Below are 19,367 nucleotides of genomic sequence, written 5' to 3' on the forward strand. Positions count from 1 at the left end.
TGAGGTGATGGTCGTGGATGAATGGCACAACAATGGGCCTCAGGATCTCGTCACGGTATCTCTGTGCATTCACAATGCCATCAATAAAATGCACCTTTGTTCGTCGTCCATAACATACGCCTGCCCATACCATAACCCCACCACCACCATGGGCCACTCGATTCACAACATTGACATCAGAAAACCGCTCACCCACACAACGCCACACACGCTGTCTGCCATCTGCCCTGAACAGTGAAAACCGGGATTCATCTGTGAAGAGAACACCTCTCCAACGTGCCAGACGCCATCGAATGTGAGCATTTGCCCACTCAAGTCGGTTACGACGACGAACCGGAGTCAGGTTGAGACCCCGATGAGGACGACGAGCATGCAAATGAGCTTCCCTGAGACGGTTTCTGACAGTTTGTGCAGAAATTCTTTGGTTATGCAAACCGATTGTTGCAGCAGCTGTCCGAGTGGCTGGTCTCAGACGATCTTGGAGGTGAACATGCTGGATGTGGAGGTCCTGGGCTGGTGTGGTTACACGTGGTCTGCGGTTGTGAGGCCGGTTGGATGTACTGCCAAATTCTCTGAAACGCCTTTGGAGACGGCTTATGGTAGAGAAATGAACATTCAATTCACGGGCAACTGCTCTGGTGGACATTCCTGCTGTCAGCAGGCCAATTGCACGCTCCCTCAAAACTTGCGACATCTGTGGCATTGTGCTGTGTGATAAAACTATAGGTTACTTACGTAAACCCAGTTCTCAGAGTAACATGAAGTGAGATGTCTCACTATGGGATGCGCCTCATCGCGGAGCAAACAGAAGCATCAATCTCATTACGCCAATCCTGATTGGCTGGTGATCTTGACGTCAGCGTCAGGGAATTCACCCCCTATAAGTAGCTTGCGCCACAACGCATGCGTCATTCAAAATAAGCACCTCTTCTCGCTTCACCATAGCAAGGAGGGCCGTCTGGTGAGACATCTCACTTCATGTTACTCTGAGAACTGGGGTTACGTAAGTAACCTATAGTTCTCATTCATAACACTCCGTTCGATGTCTCACTATGGGAAATTGTAGCTCCCGTATTGTCAGACAAGCTTATCTCGAAAATCACCAAACCAACCAGAACTTAACAGGTAGAGCTCTGACTCAACCAGGTGCCCAGCACTGCTTGAGTCACACTGGGAGCAGAACGTCCAGCCTGTTAAGAGGCGTAAAAAAGTGAGCGGCGAGGACCAGCTCACTTTGTCTCTGGGAGACATCCTGGACAGAGCCCAGGATGCAGCCAGACCCTGAGTCGAAAGAGCTCGCGGACCCGAGGGTGACTGCAAACTCTGACTCGTATGGGCCCCAAAGCAATTGCTTCCACAAACCAGTGGGAGAGCCGTTGCTTAGTAACAGGCTTGCCCTTATAAGGGTTAGCCCAGGACACAAGGGGTTGGTCATTATGACGAAGCACCCTTGATCTGTCCCTGTACGTGCGTAAAGCACGGGCTGGACACGGCAAATCCGGCCGCTGTTCCCCGGAGGAATACAGTGGCGGGGAGGATGCCTCAATGTCAAATGTGGTACCTGAACCAACCGCCTTAAGATAAAGGCAGGGTTGGGCTTCAACCACACTCTGTTTGCCCTGGGGTGAACTGAGTGCATGAAGACTGTACAGATAGCGCATGAGTGCCACTGGCTCGCTTGGCAGCTGCCAGGGTCAGCTTCATGTCACACTGTATTCAGATTGTACCACTCACGGGCCAGGCCCATAGAGCCAAGCGCTCTGGGTGTGGGTGAAAGATCGCCCCCCCCCGCTTGGGACAGTATGTCCCTGCGTAGTGGGAGCTACCATGGCTGCCCGCACAGCAGCTGATATATCTCCACAGAAGGCCCGTGGGCCAATCGTGCGCATCCATGCCTAACGGTGCATTTAGATCGCGCATCGAAAAGAACAGCCGACACTGAGCGTTGTCTTTCGATGCGAACAGATCCACCGCGGCTCTGCCGTAACGCACCCACAGCTGGCTCACAATCCTTGGATGTAGAGTCCAGTCTGCATAAAGTGGTATACCTCTGGACAGTAGATCTGCCCCGAGGTTCATCACTCCCGGTACGCTCTCAGAGAGAGGAGACGTCTACCGCTCCATAGGATCAGTTTGCGCGCCAGTGTGTGTAACTGGAGAGAACGCAAACCCCCTTGGCGGTTAATATACGATATTGTGGTCGTATTGTCTGTCCTCACGAGGACGTGATGTCCCCTGAGGAAAGGCAGAAAGCGTTTTAGGGTTAGAAACACCGCTAAAAGCTCCAGGTAATTTATGTGCGCCCGCTGGAGGTCTCTGTTCCAGAGACCCCTCACCGGGCGACCTTCATAAATACCTCCCCAACCTGTCAGACATGCGTCCGTGGTGACCACTTTCCGTGAAAGGACAGCACCCATAGGCACACCTCGTACTAGAAAAGTCAGGTGCAGCCAGTGGCGCAGTGCCATTACGCATTTCACAGTAACCATCACATGGCGCACAGGGTTTAGTTTTAGGGCGGCCACCCAGCGCTGAAACTCCCTCATGTGTAAGCGTCCCAGTCGTACGACCAGGATGGCTGACGCCATGAGTCCCAGCAATCGCAGGCATGATCTGAAGAGAACATGTTTGCGCAGCTGGAAAAGAGCGAGACAAGCTCTGAAAGCTTTCACTCTTTCCGCTGACAAGCGGGCTGTAAAGGGCACCGAGTTCAGGCGTAAACCCAGGAAGAGTATAGTCTGCGCGGGGCACAACATGCTCTTCTCTGTGTTTATTATGAAACCCAGGTTGAGCAGGTGCTTTACGAGGACATTTGTCTGCGTAACAGCCTCCTGCTCCGACTGTGCGAGAAGCAGCCAGTCGTCCAGGTAGGTCGCCAGGCGAATACCCTGTTGTCTTAACGGGGCTATCGGGGCTTCCGTACATCGTACAAACACCCTTGGACTGAGAGACAGACCGAAGGGGAGTACTCTGTATTCATAACAGATCCCCTGAAATGCGAATCTCAGATATTTCCCTGTGTGGGTAATATACTGGGATGTGAAAATACGCATCTTTCAGGTCGACTGATGTAAACCAGTCGTCTTATCGCACGAGCCGCAGCAGAGATGTGTGAGTGAGCATTCTGAACTTATATCTTTTTAGATATTTGTTCAGAACCCTCAAATCAAGTATTGGCCGAATTCCGTTCCCTCCCCATTTGGGAACGAGGAAGTACTTGGAATAGAAGCCGCCCTGACTCTGCTCGGCGGGTACAATAGATATAGCCCTCTTTTCTAGGAGTGAGAGAATCTCTCTCTCCAGAATATGGGCTGACTCTCCTCGGGCCTGCGAATGCAGAATGCCCGAAAAGCGAGGGGGGGTGACGGTGACTTGGAGTCTGTAGCTCCGTGTAACTGTCTTGAGAAACCCAAGCAGATGTCGTGAGCATTTCCCACTGTATTCTCCTTAGAGCCAGCTGAGATGTCACGTCTCTTCCCCTCTGAGTCTCTATTTGTTGTGTTATGGGGCCCTCCAGTGTCTGAGCACTGTGGTGCCCCATTTCGACGTGCCCCATTTCGACAATCCCCACCGACACAGCGCATGCGTGTGGCGGTGGTGCCCTTACGGCTCCAGCCGGCACTGCGCATGCGCGTGGCGGTGGTGCCTTCACGACCCCAGCCGGCACTGCGCGTGACGGTGGTGCCTTTACAGCCCCAGACCCGTCAATTGTCCGCCCATAGCTGCTCTCAGAAGGGGAACAGTTGACGGACTGTTTTATTGTTTTTATTGTTTTTCTTTTCATTTTTTCGAGCTGCGCCCTTGGCTCGAAGCCTGGATGCGTCAGCGGAAAATGTTTTATGACATAAAAATCAATAAGTGTGTGACATGTGTTTATGCAGACTTGAGGATGGTGTTGAGGCATCTCTTGAGGCGGCGGGAACACATTTAGAGCTGGGGAACCGTAGACTTCCAGCTCTGTCACAGAGGGGAGAAGGAGGGGCTGTCACGCCGCTCGCTTCTTCTTCCTCGACTGCTGGCCGAAATTCTGGGTTGGCTGCGCCTGGGCTGCAGCCGGAACCGGAGATTTTCTAGGCCAGCTCGCCCTCGTCCCCTGCCTGGGCTGGGGACTCGGGGCGGACTGCGACCTCTGCGTTTTCGGTATTTTGAACCGAGCAGGGCTCGGGGCAGCTTGGACGAAGGGCTGCCGCTGCGAAGGCAGCGGCTGGGCCCTTCGAGGGAGGCAGAGGTGGAGGGCCTCGTCCTCCTTCTTTTTCGACTCGCATCTCCTCTGCATGGAGGCAAGAGCGGAGCCGAAAATCCCCTCGGGAACGATGGGCATGTCAAGCACATCCTCCTTTTCCCGGTCTGGGAGGTTGGTGAGGTTGAGCCATCTAGCTCTTTCCTGCACCACCATGATCCCCATTGTTTTGCCCGTGGCCTGGACGGCGCAGCGTTGGACATGGAGACAAATGTCTGTGACCGCGGCCAACTCGTCCAGAACGGCCGGTCCAGGATTACTCGACATATCCTCACAGAGCTCCGCTTGGTATGCGGTTAGCAGTGAGGAAACGTTCAGAGCCCTGGCAGACAACGCTGCGGCTCTGTAGGACCGTTCAGTCATGGTCGACTGGAAACGGTCCACCTTCGCTGGCAGCGTGGGGTTCCTGCTTGGTGACGGGCCCATCCTCGGTAGGAGGTGGGCTGCCACCAGCAGTTCCATCAGCGGTATGCGGAGCAGGCCGAGCCTCTCCATACCGTCGCAGTCTAGGGAGGAGGCACCCTGGATTGGGGCCTTGTTGCTAAAGGGTCGGTCCCTCCACGAGACCGACACCTCATCCAACATCTCCGGAAAGACCGGGAGGAGTTGTCTCCTTGTCCTCGTTGCTTGGGGAGAATGTTTCCCCTCGTAACGGGACCTGGCGGTCTCCTTGGCCATTTTGGGCCACGGGATGTCTAGCCTGGACGCAGTGCGCTGACACGCGGCCTGCAGGTCCAGGGCGAAGCTGGTGTGAAGCGGGTCGCCCGGGAGAGCAGCCATAGCTCCCGGCTTTGCCGTTTGAGCCGATGACATGAAGATATCTTCTTCTTGCTCATCCGAATCAGACAGGAGGAACTCAGAGGTGTCCTCTTCGTCCTCCATGTAGTCTAATTCCAGGACATCCTCCGCGGGCGAGACCATGGTGAGGTCTCGCCGGGAGCTCCCGCCTGGTGAGGCGTGGGGCTCCGTTCCCGCGTCTCTTGCCGCCACCGGGTCCCGGCCTGACACGGCGTGGGATCCCGGTTCCGCAGCTGCCGCTGTTAGTGAGCCCCAGACCGACACAGTGAGGGGCTCAGTCTCTGCGGTGGACGCCCCCGTGTCTTGATTGCCAAACGGCGAATCAGTGGACATGAGGGAGTCCTGTTCCAACAAGCTAGCTTGGTGTGCTAGCCGTCGGTGGAGGCTCTTTCGGGTGAAACGGGCACAATGCCCGCACGAGCCGGGGTTGTCGATAGCCTCCTGGGCGTGTTCCAGCCCGAGGCAGGACGAGCAGACCTGGTGTGAGTCTGTGCCTGCTATCTTCAACCCGCAGCCGCATGACCGAGCCTCCGAGTCCCTGACTCCTCTGGTGTGAGGGGGAGAGGCGTCCATCTTGTTCGCCTCGTGGCGTGGAGAGGACCCGCTCGTAACAGGTACGTCGTTGAGAGAAAAAGTGTTACCAACCCGTCCTTAATCCGGAGAAAAAGGGACGGTGTGGGTCCTTTGTTCTCAAAGAATATTGACTGGTGTGTCAATATACTTCTAATCCTTTTCTCCTCCGTGAGAGAGAAAAAGAAAAGCGTCCTCGCTACCGTGGTGTCGGTAGTAAGGGGAAGCTAGCTAGCAACAGGTGCGTAGCTAGCTTGAGAAAAATCAAAACCTTACCTTACTTTCCGGGGAAAGAAACGGTGAGGTCGATTTTAATACTAACTGGCGTTAGTATTACCGTCTTCTTGCGAAGCAGAAGGAGTAGCCGGCGAGCGCCCGTCGACCGAAATGGTTATATTTGGGTTCAGTCTGTGGACCGTTAAGCTTGTCCGGCTACTATAGAGATGTGCTCTGAAGCGAGAAGAGGTGTTTGAATGACGCATGCGTCGTGGCGCAAGCTACTTATAGGGGGTGAATTCCCTGACGCTGACGTCAAGATCACTAGCCAATCAGGATTGGCGTAATGAGATTGATGCTTCTGTTTGCTCCGCGATGAGGCGCATCCCATAGTGAGACATCGAACGGAGTGTTATGAATGAGAACTGAACATTTCAGAGTGGCCTTTTATTGTGGCCAGCCTAAGGCACACATGTGCAATAATCATGCTGTCTAATCAGCATCTTGATATGCCACACCTGTGAGGTGGGATGGATTATCTCGGCAAAGGAGAAGTGCTCACTATCACAGATTTTTTCAGATTTGTGAACAATATTTGAGAGAAATGGTTATTTTGTGTATATAGAAAATGTTTTAGATCTTTGAGTTCATCTCATGAAAAATGGGAGCAAAAACAAAAGTGTTGCGTTTATATTTTTTGTTCAGTGTACATAATCCCATATCAAAAGTAACATCATTCTTCATGTACATTTTATTTTTTATTAGAGTGTACAGATTAAAAATCAAGGACAGATCCATGCATAACATGGAGATTATTTGAAGCTGAAAATCTTGTTTACAACAATCTATCTGAATCTACATGAAACAGTTACTTCACTGCAGTAATGATCCTGTAAGTAGATGTATTAAAGCACTTTGTCATTTTATACATGACCAAGTTACCATGCATTAACAAAAAATAAATCACTCGTCGAGCAGTTAACACAGCTTTAAATCATCTTTCAATCTGATGTGTTGAGTTCCTCATATCTAGTGGTTAGCTTTAAGGTGGTAGGATTGAAAACAAATTAATATGAAAGAAAGATAATAACTGAACTTTGTTTCATGCTAAACTAGGAAGCTATAGGTCAAAGAGAAACAGTGAGAGGTGGAAGGTGTGGCGAAAATAGATCTATTGTAAAGCAAACTGTTCTGATTAAGTAGACTATTAAGATACTAAGTCCTTTTGAAGGACACATGTGCAAGACAGGTTGAAGAGCTTTTATCTTTTCACAATTAATAACTATCAGTTTGATTTTTCAAAAGAATTGTATGAGCAATAAACGTTACCTGACAGACTAAATGGCATCATGTGCTAGTTTTTCCCAATTAAACCTGTAAGAGCTTTCAAAATATGCTCAATATGCAGTTTGTATGTGGCCTATGTGAATCTGCTCCACTTACTGCACAGTGCACACCACAAGGAGGAGGAGGAGGAGGAGAAGAAGACTACAGCATTCAACTATTGGCTGAAAATGAACACGTGACCGCTGGACAGGAAGTGTTGCAGCCTGAGCGTGATATTTGTTTACAACGGTGAGTTGCTCCTTGCAAGGGCTGTATTTTGTGACAGATGATCCTCACAAAATATTAAGAACAGAAACCGTAGAACGGATATTGCTGTTACCAAGTGCATGTCATGTTTATGCCGTATTCATGGTAAATGCACCCGATAAGAAGACTTACTAGCATGCTAACTCAGGTAACGTTACCCTTCACGTTACAGCGTCATGTGTCACTCATCATGCGTAATCATTAAACCTCTTTGTAACAAAGTGCAAAGCTAATCCCCATGCTTGTGTGCAGGTACGAGTGTTGGCTCATTTTGTGGTGAGTTAACATTTGCTAGTTAGCCAGCTGGTGAAGAAGCTAACATGGGAGTTAAAGAAGACACTGTGACCTCTCACAATATGCCTCTCAAAAGATAAGGTATGAATCAACCCATTGTAAAAAGACAGTGTTTCTTTATTATGCATGTTCGCCCTTTTTTTTATAACACACGGCTGTATCAGCTGTATAATATGGCGGTGTCTCTCTGCACTCACTCCCTCAGAGATGATGATACTGAATGACCTACGACCCGGTGCATCATGGCATTGTCTGAAGTGTATTGGGATCGCCAGATACCCCTCCCAAAGCTCGCACCGGTCCAAGCCAAGGTCACTGTCGCCCTGGTGGCACTGCTGTGCTTCATGAACAGTTATGACGGGGAGTTTGTGTTTGATGATTCTGAAGCAATTATCAACAACAAGGTTGGTTGTTTTTTCCTGCAGTAATGCACGCATGTTCACATTTGAAAAAAGAACATTGATGTAATCTCTTGTATTGCAAAACGTATATTGTCTTTATTACATTGCCTTTGCAGCATTAACAGTGGCGTTCTGCATGTTTTAATGGCAAATGTTATGTTTTTGTTCCAGGACTTGAAACCAACAACACCCCTGCACAACATCTGGAGCAATGACTTCTGGGGAAGCAACCTGAGTAGCAACTCTAGTCACAAATCCTACCGACCTCTCACTGTCCTTACATTTAGGTAAGGACACATATCTACTGTATGAGCACAAACACTAATGATAGACCAAAGTTACCAAAAATATACTTGTTCCTGGTCAGCTGTCAACACGTAATGTGTGGTGCCTGTTATAGAAATGCTGTATTCCCCTAGCAATTTAGGAAAACAAGGACTCTGGCATAACAACCTATATTTTGAACTTCTTACAGCTCTCCAAATACACATGATTTGTATATGATTAATTTCAAGTGCTTCTAAACAAAGCAGTTGAATGGACATTTCATCTAACTGCACATTGATCGTGAAATTGTACATTCATTTGTTTTGAGGTTAAAAAAGCTCAGGCTGGCAGTGGGTATGTCTGCTTTTTTGGCCTTATTCCGTTGGTTTTCCATTTACAGCAGTCTGTGCAGCTGTAGTGGTGCTTGCTTATGACCTAGCTGCCCCTTAATATGCAAAAGCTTTTCATAATTTCCTTAAACACTTGCTTAGGCCCTTGGTGACAAAGTTGTTGGTTTTAGTCCTGAATGAGCAGCTAAGTGTGCTCTGTGGGAAAGATCAAGGACTGCGTGGCGTCGTCTTCCTCCTGACACATATTAGCTGCACATATTCGTCAAACTCTGGTGCAAGGGTAAGCATTCAGTTTGTCACAGGTAATGACGTTCTAGTCACTGTGGATTTTGGAGGGATCACAGAAGTAACTCATCTGTCTCTCTGCCTTTCACCCCAGGTTTAGCTGGGGCCCTATCAGTCCACTCTCTCTCTCTGTGTTTGTAGGGGAAATAATGGGCCTTGGTGCCACTGGTGCGGCCCGGTCAATTCTGCTAATGTCCTGCCTCAGGTTTTGTTGTGTGCAAGGTTCCTAGGAGAGTCTACATATGCTGAGTGTGCAGACCTGTCAGCTCCTTGTGCCCACAGATATGTTCACGTGGATAGATTTAGCCTTCATCCACGTTAGCACTGTGGTTGCATTTGACCACAGGAGAAAGACAATAGTGGGCTAATTTTAAAGCAGCTTGCTTTGCAACGTTTAGCTCCATTTAGGGAAGCATTCAACTCAGGGCTGCCTAGGGGTTTGAATGACCTTACTTTGACAAAGGTGACTATGATGCTGCCCTCCTCGTTCTCTGTAGGTGGGAGACGTGCTCAGAGGCATCACAGAACATGTGTATCAGTCAACACTGGTCTGAGTCCAGTGCTGCATGGAACTGTTGCCGGTTGTCACATGGATAAGTCTCTGATAAGGACTCTTTTCCCATTCTCTCTTACTGCTTAATGCAATCTTAGTGAGGTGCAGATGTCAATTAAGATAACTGTGCTATCCGCTGGCAGCACCAAGGTTACTGTCCTTTATAAAAGTTCCTACAAATACAACACACCTTTACTGATACTTATTTTTTCCCCACACTGCCCTATCACTGCTTTCACTTAGCTCTTACCACCCTCAAATATATCTGTACTTTCCTAAATCTGCCATTCACTTATGGTCAGGTATTTCCCTCTCTTGCTCTTGCAGGTTGAACTACCTCTTGGCGGGAGGCCTGCACCCTGTTGGCTTCCATGTGCTGAACATCATCCTCCATGCTGTCATATCTGCCCTCATGATTGACATGTTTGCTATACTGATTGGTGGACTGGCCCATGATGAGAATGGTAGGATACTGAACAACGCTCCCAAGACCTCTCTGCTTGCTGCCCTCTTGTTTGCCGCACACCCCGTCCACACAGAAAGTGTAAGTGGAGTTCAAGTTAAAAAAAATTATGTTTTGTTTATTTGTATTGAGTACATCCTCATCCTTCCTACATGCAGGACGGACTATATTGTTAGTACTCAAAGCAGTAGAATAATTCACTAATGTCAGTTTAAGATTTATATTTACAATTTTGTTATCTTTCTTTATATCCTTTAGAATAAATACAGCCATATTTGAAGTCGGGTGACACAAAAACCAAAGCTGTTTTTCAGTTTGAAATCAAATGCTTGTCCTCTCATAACTTTTTAGACAACCCAGAGAACTAAATAATGGTGTCATTAAAGAAAATGCTGCAAAGATTCACTAATGAACAAATACAGCAAAAAGAAAAACAACATACTTTTTTTGACACCGTTCATCAGACCGTATGTTTCACAGCAGTAATTGCTAATACTGTCAAAACAACGTTTTATAGAAAAAATAAGCAGCATGCTGGACGGGCTTGGAAGCTCTTTTGAACATTTTCTCTTTAAGTAACACAGTATGACAAAACCTGATTGTGCAACTGTTGCCCTTTATAGAAACATAATGTGTGTTTAACATCAATGTTTTTATGATTTATCCTCCAAGCAATTTATATTTTAATGTACAATTTATTTTCAAATTCATTTTAAAGATATTATATTATATTGCTTCAATAGATTTCCCCTGCATATGCTCATTTCTTTTAACACAGTATGTGGCAAATGGACCATATAACACCATAATTGGTCACAATGCATTTAAAAAATATTGAAATGTTTCATCAATCATGGTGAACCAACAACTAACACCTGTTTGAACTCATGACACATCAGTGCATAAAGTAGAAACAGTCATCAAATATTTACATCAGCTTATTCCCCTTCTATATCCTGATGCACCAGTTGCCAAATCATGCTAGCTCCAAATCTGGCTTTGAACGTGGGCTGGGTCACAAGTTCACAACATGCATGTACTGTACAGCTCCTTGAGACAATTCACTGTTTGTGCTTTTGGGCTACACACTTTTATTATCAACATGGATGCTCTACAGCAGCCCATCATGGCATATTGACATGCTAGTCGGGAGGTTTTAATACTAAACATGCAGTGGTTCCATGCCAAGAACAAAAGCCTGGTCTCAGCTGGCAGTGCAGGGCCAAGGTGCGAGTGGTAGCACGGCCTGATTATTAGTTGTGTTGGGATGCTTATTGACCAGCCAGCACATGTGTGTTTGCTGTAAAGCCTGGCTGGAAAGCAGCATTCCCCCTCTCCATTCTCTTTAATCGTGCAGGTCAAGGACTGGGTGAGACCTGAGGGGTGGGAGGCAGGCGGACTGTTGGCTTAGGCCCACTGTATATATCAAAGCAGGCAACCCTGGGATGCCTACCATACTGTACCCACACACTGTAAACAACGCACACACCTACAGGTGGTGATGCTGGTAATGAGAGATGTTTCCTATCTCTGTTAATAAGCTTCTATTCGTAACTGGATGCCCTGTGCAAAATAAGTGGTGTGATGTAAGGAATGTAATACATAATGTGGAAATTCATGAAGGGATGCAAATGATGATGTTTTCCAATGTATACTTGGTAGAGAAACTTCTGCCTTTCATATCACATATTTAATTATGTTGCTCTTTATATGTTTATTTTTCTCTGTATCACTAGGTGGCTGGTATAGTGGGTCGAGCAGATCTTTTGTGCGCTCTGTTCTTCCAGCTGTCTTTCCTCACCTACTGTAAAGCTTTCAACCGAGGTAGGTATTTAACAAGTTTGATTCTTCGTGTACACTTTAATAGGGCACTTCAAAAGCCTGTCCATATCTGCCGTAGTGTCAGAATCAAACATCGTGGAGCTACTTCTTTTTAAATCCATCTGTTTGAACTCCTGCAATTTGAGCCCTAACTGTCCATAACGGGCTTGGTCTCGGCTTTGTGTTCACAGGGAGTGACAGAGATGACAGGTTTTCTGTCCAGTGGGTTGTGGTCAGCCTCTTGCTGTGTGCTGCAGCAATGCTCTGTAAAGAACAAGGCATCACAGTCTTGGTAAAACAAATATATATTTATTTATTTCAAAGCCATTTTGTTGTGAGTTGATGATTTTATCAGATCCAGTAAGAACAATGTTAAAAGAAAATCCTTCCAAATTACACAATATAAATATGTTAACACCTAATGAAAACATACCAATTGATGTCTTCTTGTTCTTCTTGCCCACGTGAGCAGTGTCATGTTTTTCACATGTATGATAGGAGCTAAAGATCCTTTATTTTTGCTGACCTATATACATTTTAAATGCCATTTCTGCTTCCTCCTTCATGTATTTTCCTTCAGGGCGTAAATGCAGCCTTTGATGTCCTTCTGATCTGTAATGTTAATGTGTATGAACTCAGCCAGAGGCTACTCCTCAGGAAGAACCCGCTCAATGTGAGTTATAGTTTATATACCCCCCCCTCTCCTTTATGTCATAAATTATGCACTCCCTTGTATGATTAATGTCACATCACATACATTTTCTATGTAAAGCAATATGATTTTGACTGAATTGTAGTCCTGAAATGGCACTTGCAAGTAACTACCAAGCGTGGATATTTATCTGTCAATGACATGTGGTTATATTTTCTGACAGGTAAGTGAGATATTGCGAACGGGGCTGCTTACACGATTAGCTCTCATGGGTCTTGGAGGACTCTCAATGCTCTATGCACGCTGGAGGATCATGGGAACAGGACCACCAGCATTCACTGAAGTAGACAACCCTGCCTCATTTGCAGAAAATATATTTCTAAGAGTAAGTACGATTTTTTTTTTTTCTTTTCTTGAGGTTATTTAATGTGAAAAGCATTATTTAATCACACACTAAAACTAGACACAATTTGATCCTCATTAGAAATATGTTAGGATCTGTGTTACAATGAATTGTCCAATGAAAGATAGTGATTGACTTCTCTCATGTTTCCTTACTCTCTCCCATTCTCCACCCCTCCTGTTCCTCTTTGATTGGCAGATAGTGAACTATAATTACTACTACTCTCTGAATGCCTGGCTGCTGCTGTGTCCCTGGTGGCTGTGTTTTGATTGGTCCATGGGCTGTGTGCCTCTCATTAAGTCAGCCACTGATTGGAGGATGGTATGGCTGCTGCTGCTCTGGTGCATCCTGATAGGCTTGATAAGCCAAGCCTTATGCTCGCAGGACAGCCAGAGGAGGAGGTAAGCGAGAACAGCCATCTCACCCTCGCTGTAGACGAGAGGAAGTACATGTTGGCCTCTCCAGACTCACACTTGATTATGAAAATTGTACCATGTCTACTGCAGTGTGACCAGAGCTCCACGTCTCGATTGAGTTTTTAAAATTCTCTGTTGGTTTAGAGACATACCGACGAGTGTGCTTCACAGGGAAAATGTCTATGTTCAGGATGATTTTTGGAGTAGTTTATTGAACCTGAATATTTTATCCTAACGTAATTCTTCACCATACACTGCCCTTTTTGAGTGTCATTGAATGTATATAATCCTCACTCTATGTCCTCTTCCTCAGGACACTGACCTTGGGCCTGGTGCTGCTGGTGGTCCCTTTTCTGCCGGCTTGTAACATATTTTTCAGGGTGGGCTTCGTTGTAGCTGAGAGAGTTCTCTACCTGTCTTCAGCTGGATACTGCCTGCTGCTGGCCTACTCTGTGGGACACTGCTGCTGCCGCTGGTCCAAATACAGGGTAGAGCTAAATCATACTAAGATAATACACTAAAAACAGGATTCCACACCCTGTTAAACCTCAGAGTGCAATATGACAACTCAGTGACCCTTCTATTTATACAATCTAACAGGTCCTGGTTTCAAACTTCTTATTTCACCACCTGTTTAGGCAGCTTTAATGATTCAGTGATGCAGAGCAGGTACAGGCATGAGGAATGACTAATGACTCACCTATAAAGGGAAGATAACAGCAGGTGGTGTCAATGTGTCCCATAGATATATTTGCAGGCTGTTAACTCTGAGTCACAGATAATTGATTTTTATGCATCAAGGCTATATTGATTAACACTATATGTTAATACATTTTGTCGTTTTCTGTTTGTTTGTTTCCTTTCCCATTCAAGAAGCCACTGTGTGTGTCGGTGCTCGGGCTGTTGTGTGTGTATGTAGCTCGCTGTGCTCTCCGCAGTCACCAGTGGCGGTCAGAACAAAGCCTCTTCACCAATGCCCTGTCTGTCTGTCCACTCAATGCCAAGGTAAATCTTTTCTTTTTTACAGCATTGGTCAATACATTGAGGCCACACAATTCAAGTCTCTCTCTCATGCCTTATCACTTATTCCTCAGGTGCATTATAATGTTGGTAAGAACCTGGCCGACAGAGGAAACTCTACTGCCGCTATCGCATATTACAGAGAGGCAGTCAGGTATGTCTCCTCACAAGAAATCAGCTAGATGTATAATGGCAGTACATGTGAGTGAGGGCTGAGTCATGTTAAATGCATTTTTCTGTGTCTTTCAGCCTTCACCCTACCTATGTCCATGCTATGAACAACCTGGGGAACATCCTGAAGGAGAGGAATGAACTGATCGAGGCGGAGCATCTGCTGTCCAAAGCTGTTTCTATTCAGTATGTCGCCCAAAATAATCTATTTATTACAGACCAGACCATCATTTAATTGATTCCAACATGGAATATCTTTTAAAAAAAGCTCCCTTCTTATAGCGTTGTATTTTTCTTATTCCATGCAGGCCTGACTTTGCAGCAGCTTGGATGAATCTGGGTATAGTTCAGAACAGCCTGCAGAGGTTCGAGGCAGCAGAGAAGAGCTATTGGAATGCCATCCGCTTCCGCAAAAAATACCCCGACTGCTACTATAATCTAGGACGCTTGGTGAGACTCCAGGGTTTAATCATGATTAGGCAGTGCTGCTTTTAAAAAAAACTGTCTCTCGGTTTACAAACGGAAATTAGATTCATAGTCAGTTTAATGGTGCTCCTCTACAACCAGGACTCTAACATGTACATACAATTACACATATACATCTGTTTGGGGACCGATACATCAATAAAGGAGAATTTTATAACAATATTTCTCTCTTGTCTTGACAGTATGCTGACCTGAACAGAAATGTGGATGCCCTGAACGCATGGAGGAACGCAACCGTGCTCAAACCAGACCACAGCCTGGCATGGAACAACATGGTCATACTGCTGGACAACACTGGTACTGACAACATGTGCACACACACATACGTGCTGTATATACAGTACAAAAATGTGTAGTGATTTAATATAACCTTCACACATGAAGATTGGAACCTGCTATCACTATTCGAGAGTCTTTTTAAACCCAGATTGACACTTTTTTCATGCTACTAAAGAATGCTTTACATCAAACATATTATAATTAAGTAATAATAAATATAAAATGACAAAATAATAAGCTTCCATTTGTGAATTGGTTTTCATGTATCAGTCTCTTTACTTTGAAAGATCTCTCTGCTCTGGGTGCAGCTTGTTTCAGCATTAACAGCCAAAAATCACAGCGTTGTTATTTTGGAAAGGCAGGAAATCTAAATGGCCAACAAGATTAGACCGGAAGAGCAGGAATCAGCAATGCTTGAAATTTATGTATTAAAGCTTTGTGTTGTGAGTTTTGAAGGCACTCTTCCCTGCCGTGTGGAGAATGCTCTGATTTCCAAACGCTCGAGCCGTTTTGTCAGAAGCAGCTCCCGCGGGGGCGGAGTCTCCCAGGAGGGCACTGGAACTGTCCAATCAGGGTCCAGTATGTTCCTGATCAAACGTGGGCAAGCACAGCCAGAACAGCGCCCCCTCAGAGTCCCCCCTCCGCATTTGTTCCCCAAATCTGACATAAATAATTCTACCCCTCTCCCCTGTTCCCCACCAAACAAACAAAAAAGAGAGAAAAGAAGAACAATAGGTGTCATTTTCAAAAAGCATGGAATTGGGAATATTCTTTTCTCTTTGTTGTTCACTACCGCTCTTTTGTTTTGATCATTACACAAACAAAAGGAGGAATCAGTGTAGATTCAGGCGCTCTGACACAGTCACACATGTACTCACATGTTGGCACGCTGTGTCTGAAGGGCACAGGCCATGACTCAGGACGTGACTGCCATTGTCTTTCTGTCTGTCTCTCTTTCTGTCTGTCTCTCTCTCTCTGCCTTTCAATTTCTGGCCAGACATCAGACGGGTCTGTGACAGAGATCAATAACCCAGTGGGCCTTGTGTTCAACCTTAATTAGGAGACTAAACCGCTCTTCCATGTGTGGAGGGGAAAAACTCTGCTCTAGACCCTGCTGACAAATAAAATCAAATTCTCGTCTCAGCAGCTCTTATTATAGTATTATAGTTAAATGTGTATGAATGTTAACACAGCAGTTTAGTTTGCCATGATATGTAACTCACACTCATTGTAAGTGTTTGTACATCCAAGCTGTATTTGTAGTGTGTGTGTGTGTATGCCCAACAATTGTGTATTGACATATTTTGGTCCTTGTCTGCTCTGTCTTTAAGGTAACCTGGGTCAGGCTGAGCTGATTGGCCGAGAGGCTTTGAAGCTCCTCCCCAACGACCACACTATCATGTTTTCATTGGCCAACGTCCTGGGGAAATCACAGAAATATAAGGTCAGTCAGTGTCTTATAAACATTTCAACACAGAATATCTATATATTGATATTGATGATCTTATTACTAACAGGATCCAACACGTCTTCCAAAAGTCAGTAATAGTTATAGTAAAGATAATAAAACAGTGTTTTTTCTTTGTCCTCAGGAGTCAGAGGGCTTCTTCCTCCATGCACTCCGGATCAACCCAAATTCTGCTAGTTGCCATGGCAATTTAGGTAAGCTACTTGGTTGTACCACACATTTTACAGAGTTCATGACAGATTCTGGGTGATCAAAAGATAAAATAACAACTGTGTTTGATAGCAGAAGCATTATTTTGCAGCCTGCCTCACCCTTTCATGAATGGCTGTAAACCATCACAATGGTTGCTCCTTCTCAGCTTTAATCTATTTTTCTCAGCTGTTCTGTATCATCGCTGGGGAAAGCTAGAGCTGGCAAAGAAACACTATGAACTGTCTCTAAAGTTGGACCCTGAGGCTCCTGGGACCAGAGACAACTACAAAATGCTGCGACGCAAACTGGACCAGCTCAAACAGCCCGCACCCTGAGGGAGCCTATTGGGACCCCTGCCTGCCGTAAAACACCTTTTTACATTGTTCCACTTATTATTATTTTTGACCATTTAGAAATAAAGAACTTGATCTGCGTATCAGGCTCTTGTTTGGTTTTATTGGGGGGGGGGGGAATCAATATGTGTCACAGTTGCAGGTTGTCCTGTTGTAGCTTTTACTATTATTCGAGACTTTTGTAAGTATGAGGCTGTTTGTGTACCAAGTATCTAATTTAATGTCATGGGTATGAAGTGTGTACAGGCAGGTGTGCTGGATGCCTGAGCTGGTTACATGGTCGTCTGCGCTGTGCTGTTATGTTGCTTCGTTTGAAGGCCATGTGGAACTGATCCATGGTGAACCCCATCCTCTTTTCATCTCTTACCCTGTGTTGTGTCAGCTGGACGGAGCACCATGCATCCAGAGAATCTGTTGTCAATTGTATTTGATTTGGCCTTTTTTCAGGTTCAGTTCCAAATGTCCCTATACTCAAAAGCAGCCATAGCTTGGACCAAGAGTCTGCGCACAGACACAATGTAGTCTTTATTTAAGCAGTAAAAACACAGCTGAGTGTCGCTGAGAGGCTTCAGCTGGTTACTGCTGACTGGTGCGCTAATGTCGTTAGCATGTTTGTTTTTGAATGCCCGTCTCTTTGTTCCTGAGTGGGATGGCACTCCGAGGTTCCGAACCCCCTTTACCCTCTCCTGCTCCTAAAAGCCTCTGTAGTTAATAGGAGAAAGGTGTTTGTGCCGGGAAGTTTTTCTGAAGTGTCCGCAAGGAGACGAGGGGTCAGCTGAGACAGGAAGCCCATGGCCGGTGCTGTATGAAAACAGCTCTATAGCATAGAGCCTTCAAAGGGAGACGGGGATGATCTCCCCGGGGACCATGCACGCACGCACACACAGGCCTGCTCTTCTTGAAGAATGCGGCTGAAGGAAAAGGCGACCCCAGTGTGAAACATCAGTCAACAAGTGTGCACCCGGGGTCAAAGTTCAACGCACTTCTATTTTTTCACCTGCTTCCTACAGCTTGAAGAGAACTTTTGAAGCTCTGGCGGGCTGGTATGGCTTTGCTTTCGGGGCCGCTCAGTTTGTTTACACATACAGTACAATACACCAGTTGATGCTTTGATGCTTGGAAGATGTTACTGATACGCACGTCGGGGGGGGGCCAGAGAACACACGACCATCGATGTTCTCTCTATGTGAACTCCTAAATATGCAACTAATGTCACATGATGAAATGTCCTTGATGCTCAACTCTGTTTTTATTTTTGCTGCTTTGATGTAAAGAATCCATGGTAGATATAACTGGAACCACAACAAATAGCCTTTAAGGCGCACACTCAAGTTATTGTTTAGTTAAAGATGGAGTCTGTTTCAACAAGGCTCATGTTAAGGTCAGTACGGTGAAAGGGCTTCATGCTATGGAGCGAATGCAGACAGAATAAGATCAAAAAGCTTTGGATAGGGACATTCCAGACTGAAAGATTTCCCCTCACATTATTTTTGGTCATGCAGTGTAACATGCAGTGCTGCTGATGTACGGTTGGCTGGAAAACCATCAGAAATTCGCTTTATGTACTTAAGTATCCATTCTTTACTTTCTGTGTGATCCTTTCATTGGGTGCCTGCAGCTGACTGTCTAGCTGCACAGCTGTGCTGGCACACCAGTGGGGGTGCCCACTTTTATCATAATCATTCTTTGAATACCTTTCATTATCATAAAATATGTGAGTATTAAAGGGATGGATTCCCCGGCCCCGCCAACATCTTCATTACCCATTCTGACTGACAAAAACCTGCTGTCCTAGGGAGTGACATTAATAAAAGATGGGATACTAAAGCCTTGTGAAGTCCTCTCCTTGTTCTCTGGGTTTTCACTGTACACCTTTTACCTGCTTGAATGCTCCATCACAATGATTCAACAAAATCAACTCTCAGGAGGGGTTCTCTATTGTGTTCTACTAATCACACTGATGAGTTTTGATCATAGTAATCAATGGATTTGGGAGAATAAAGTCTGATTGTTCACAGCCAAAATCTGAAATGCTAAAATCAACCAACGTGTTAGGAAAAAAAACACATTGTTGTC

At 45.9% G+C, this 19,367-nt stretch overlaps 1 protein-coding gene across 1 annotated transcript; it reads left to right on the forward strand.

The window, feature by feature from the left end:
- Positions 1-7,931: 7,931 nt before the first annotated feature.
- tmtc4 (transmembrane O-mannosyltransferase targeting cadherins 4) lies at positions 7,932-19,118 on the forward strand. Its single transcript, XM_034213648.1, is given in 18 exon segments — positions 7,932-7,955; positions 7,957-8,115; positions 8,284-8,399; positions 9,895-10,111; positions 11,767-11,854; positions 12,043-12,143; positions 12,432-12,524; positions 12,727-12,888; positions 13,105-13,307; positions 13,636-13,810; positions 14,196-14,327; positions 14,417-14,496; positions 14,592-14,699; positions 14,822-14,963; positions 15,182-15,296; positions 16,610-16,722; positions 16,871-16,940; positions 17,125-19,118. Coding segments are annotated over 18 exon segments (2,247 nt in total). The 3' UTR covers positions 17,274-19,118.
- Positions 19,119-19,367: the final 249 nt, after the last annotated feature.

This window comes from Gymnodraco acuticeps, unplaced genomic scaffold (genome assembly GCF_902827175.1).
Source record: "Gymnodraco acuticeps unplaced genomic scaffold, fGymAcu1.1, whole genome shotgun sequence".
Lineage (NCBI taxonomy): Eukaryota > Metazoa > Chordata > Actinopteri > Perciformes > Bathydraconidae > Gymnodraco > Gymnodraco acuticeps.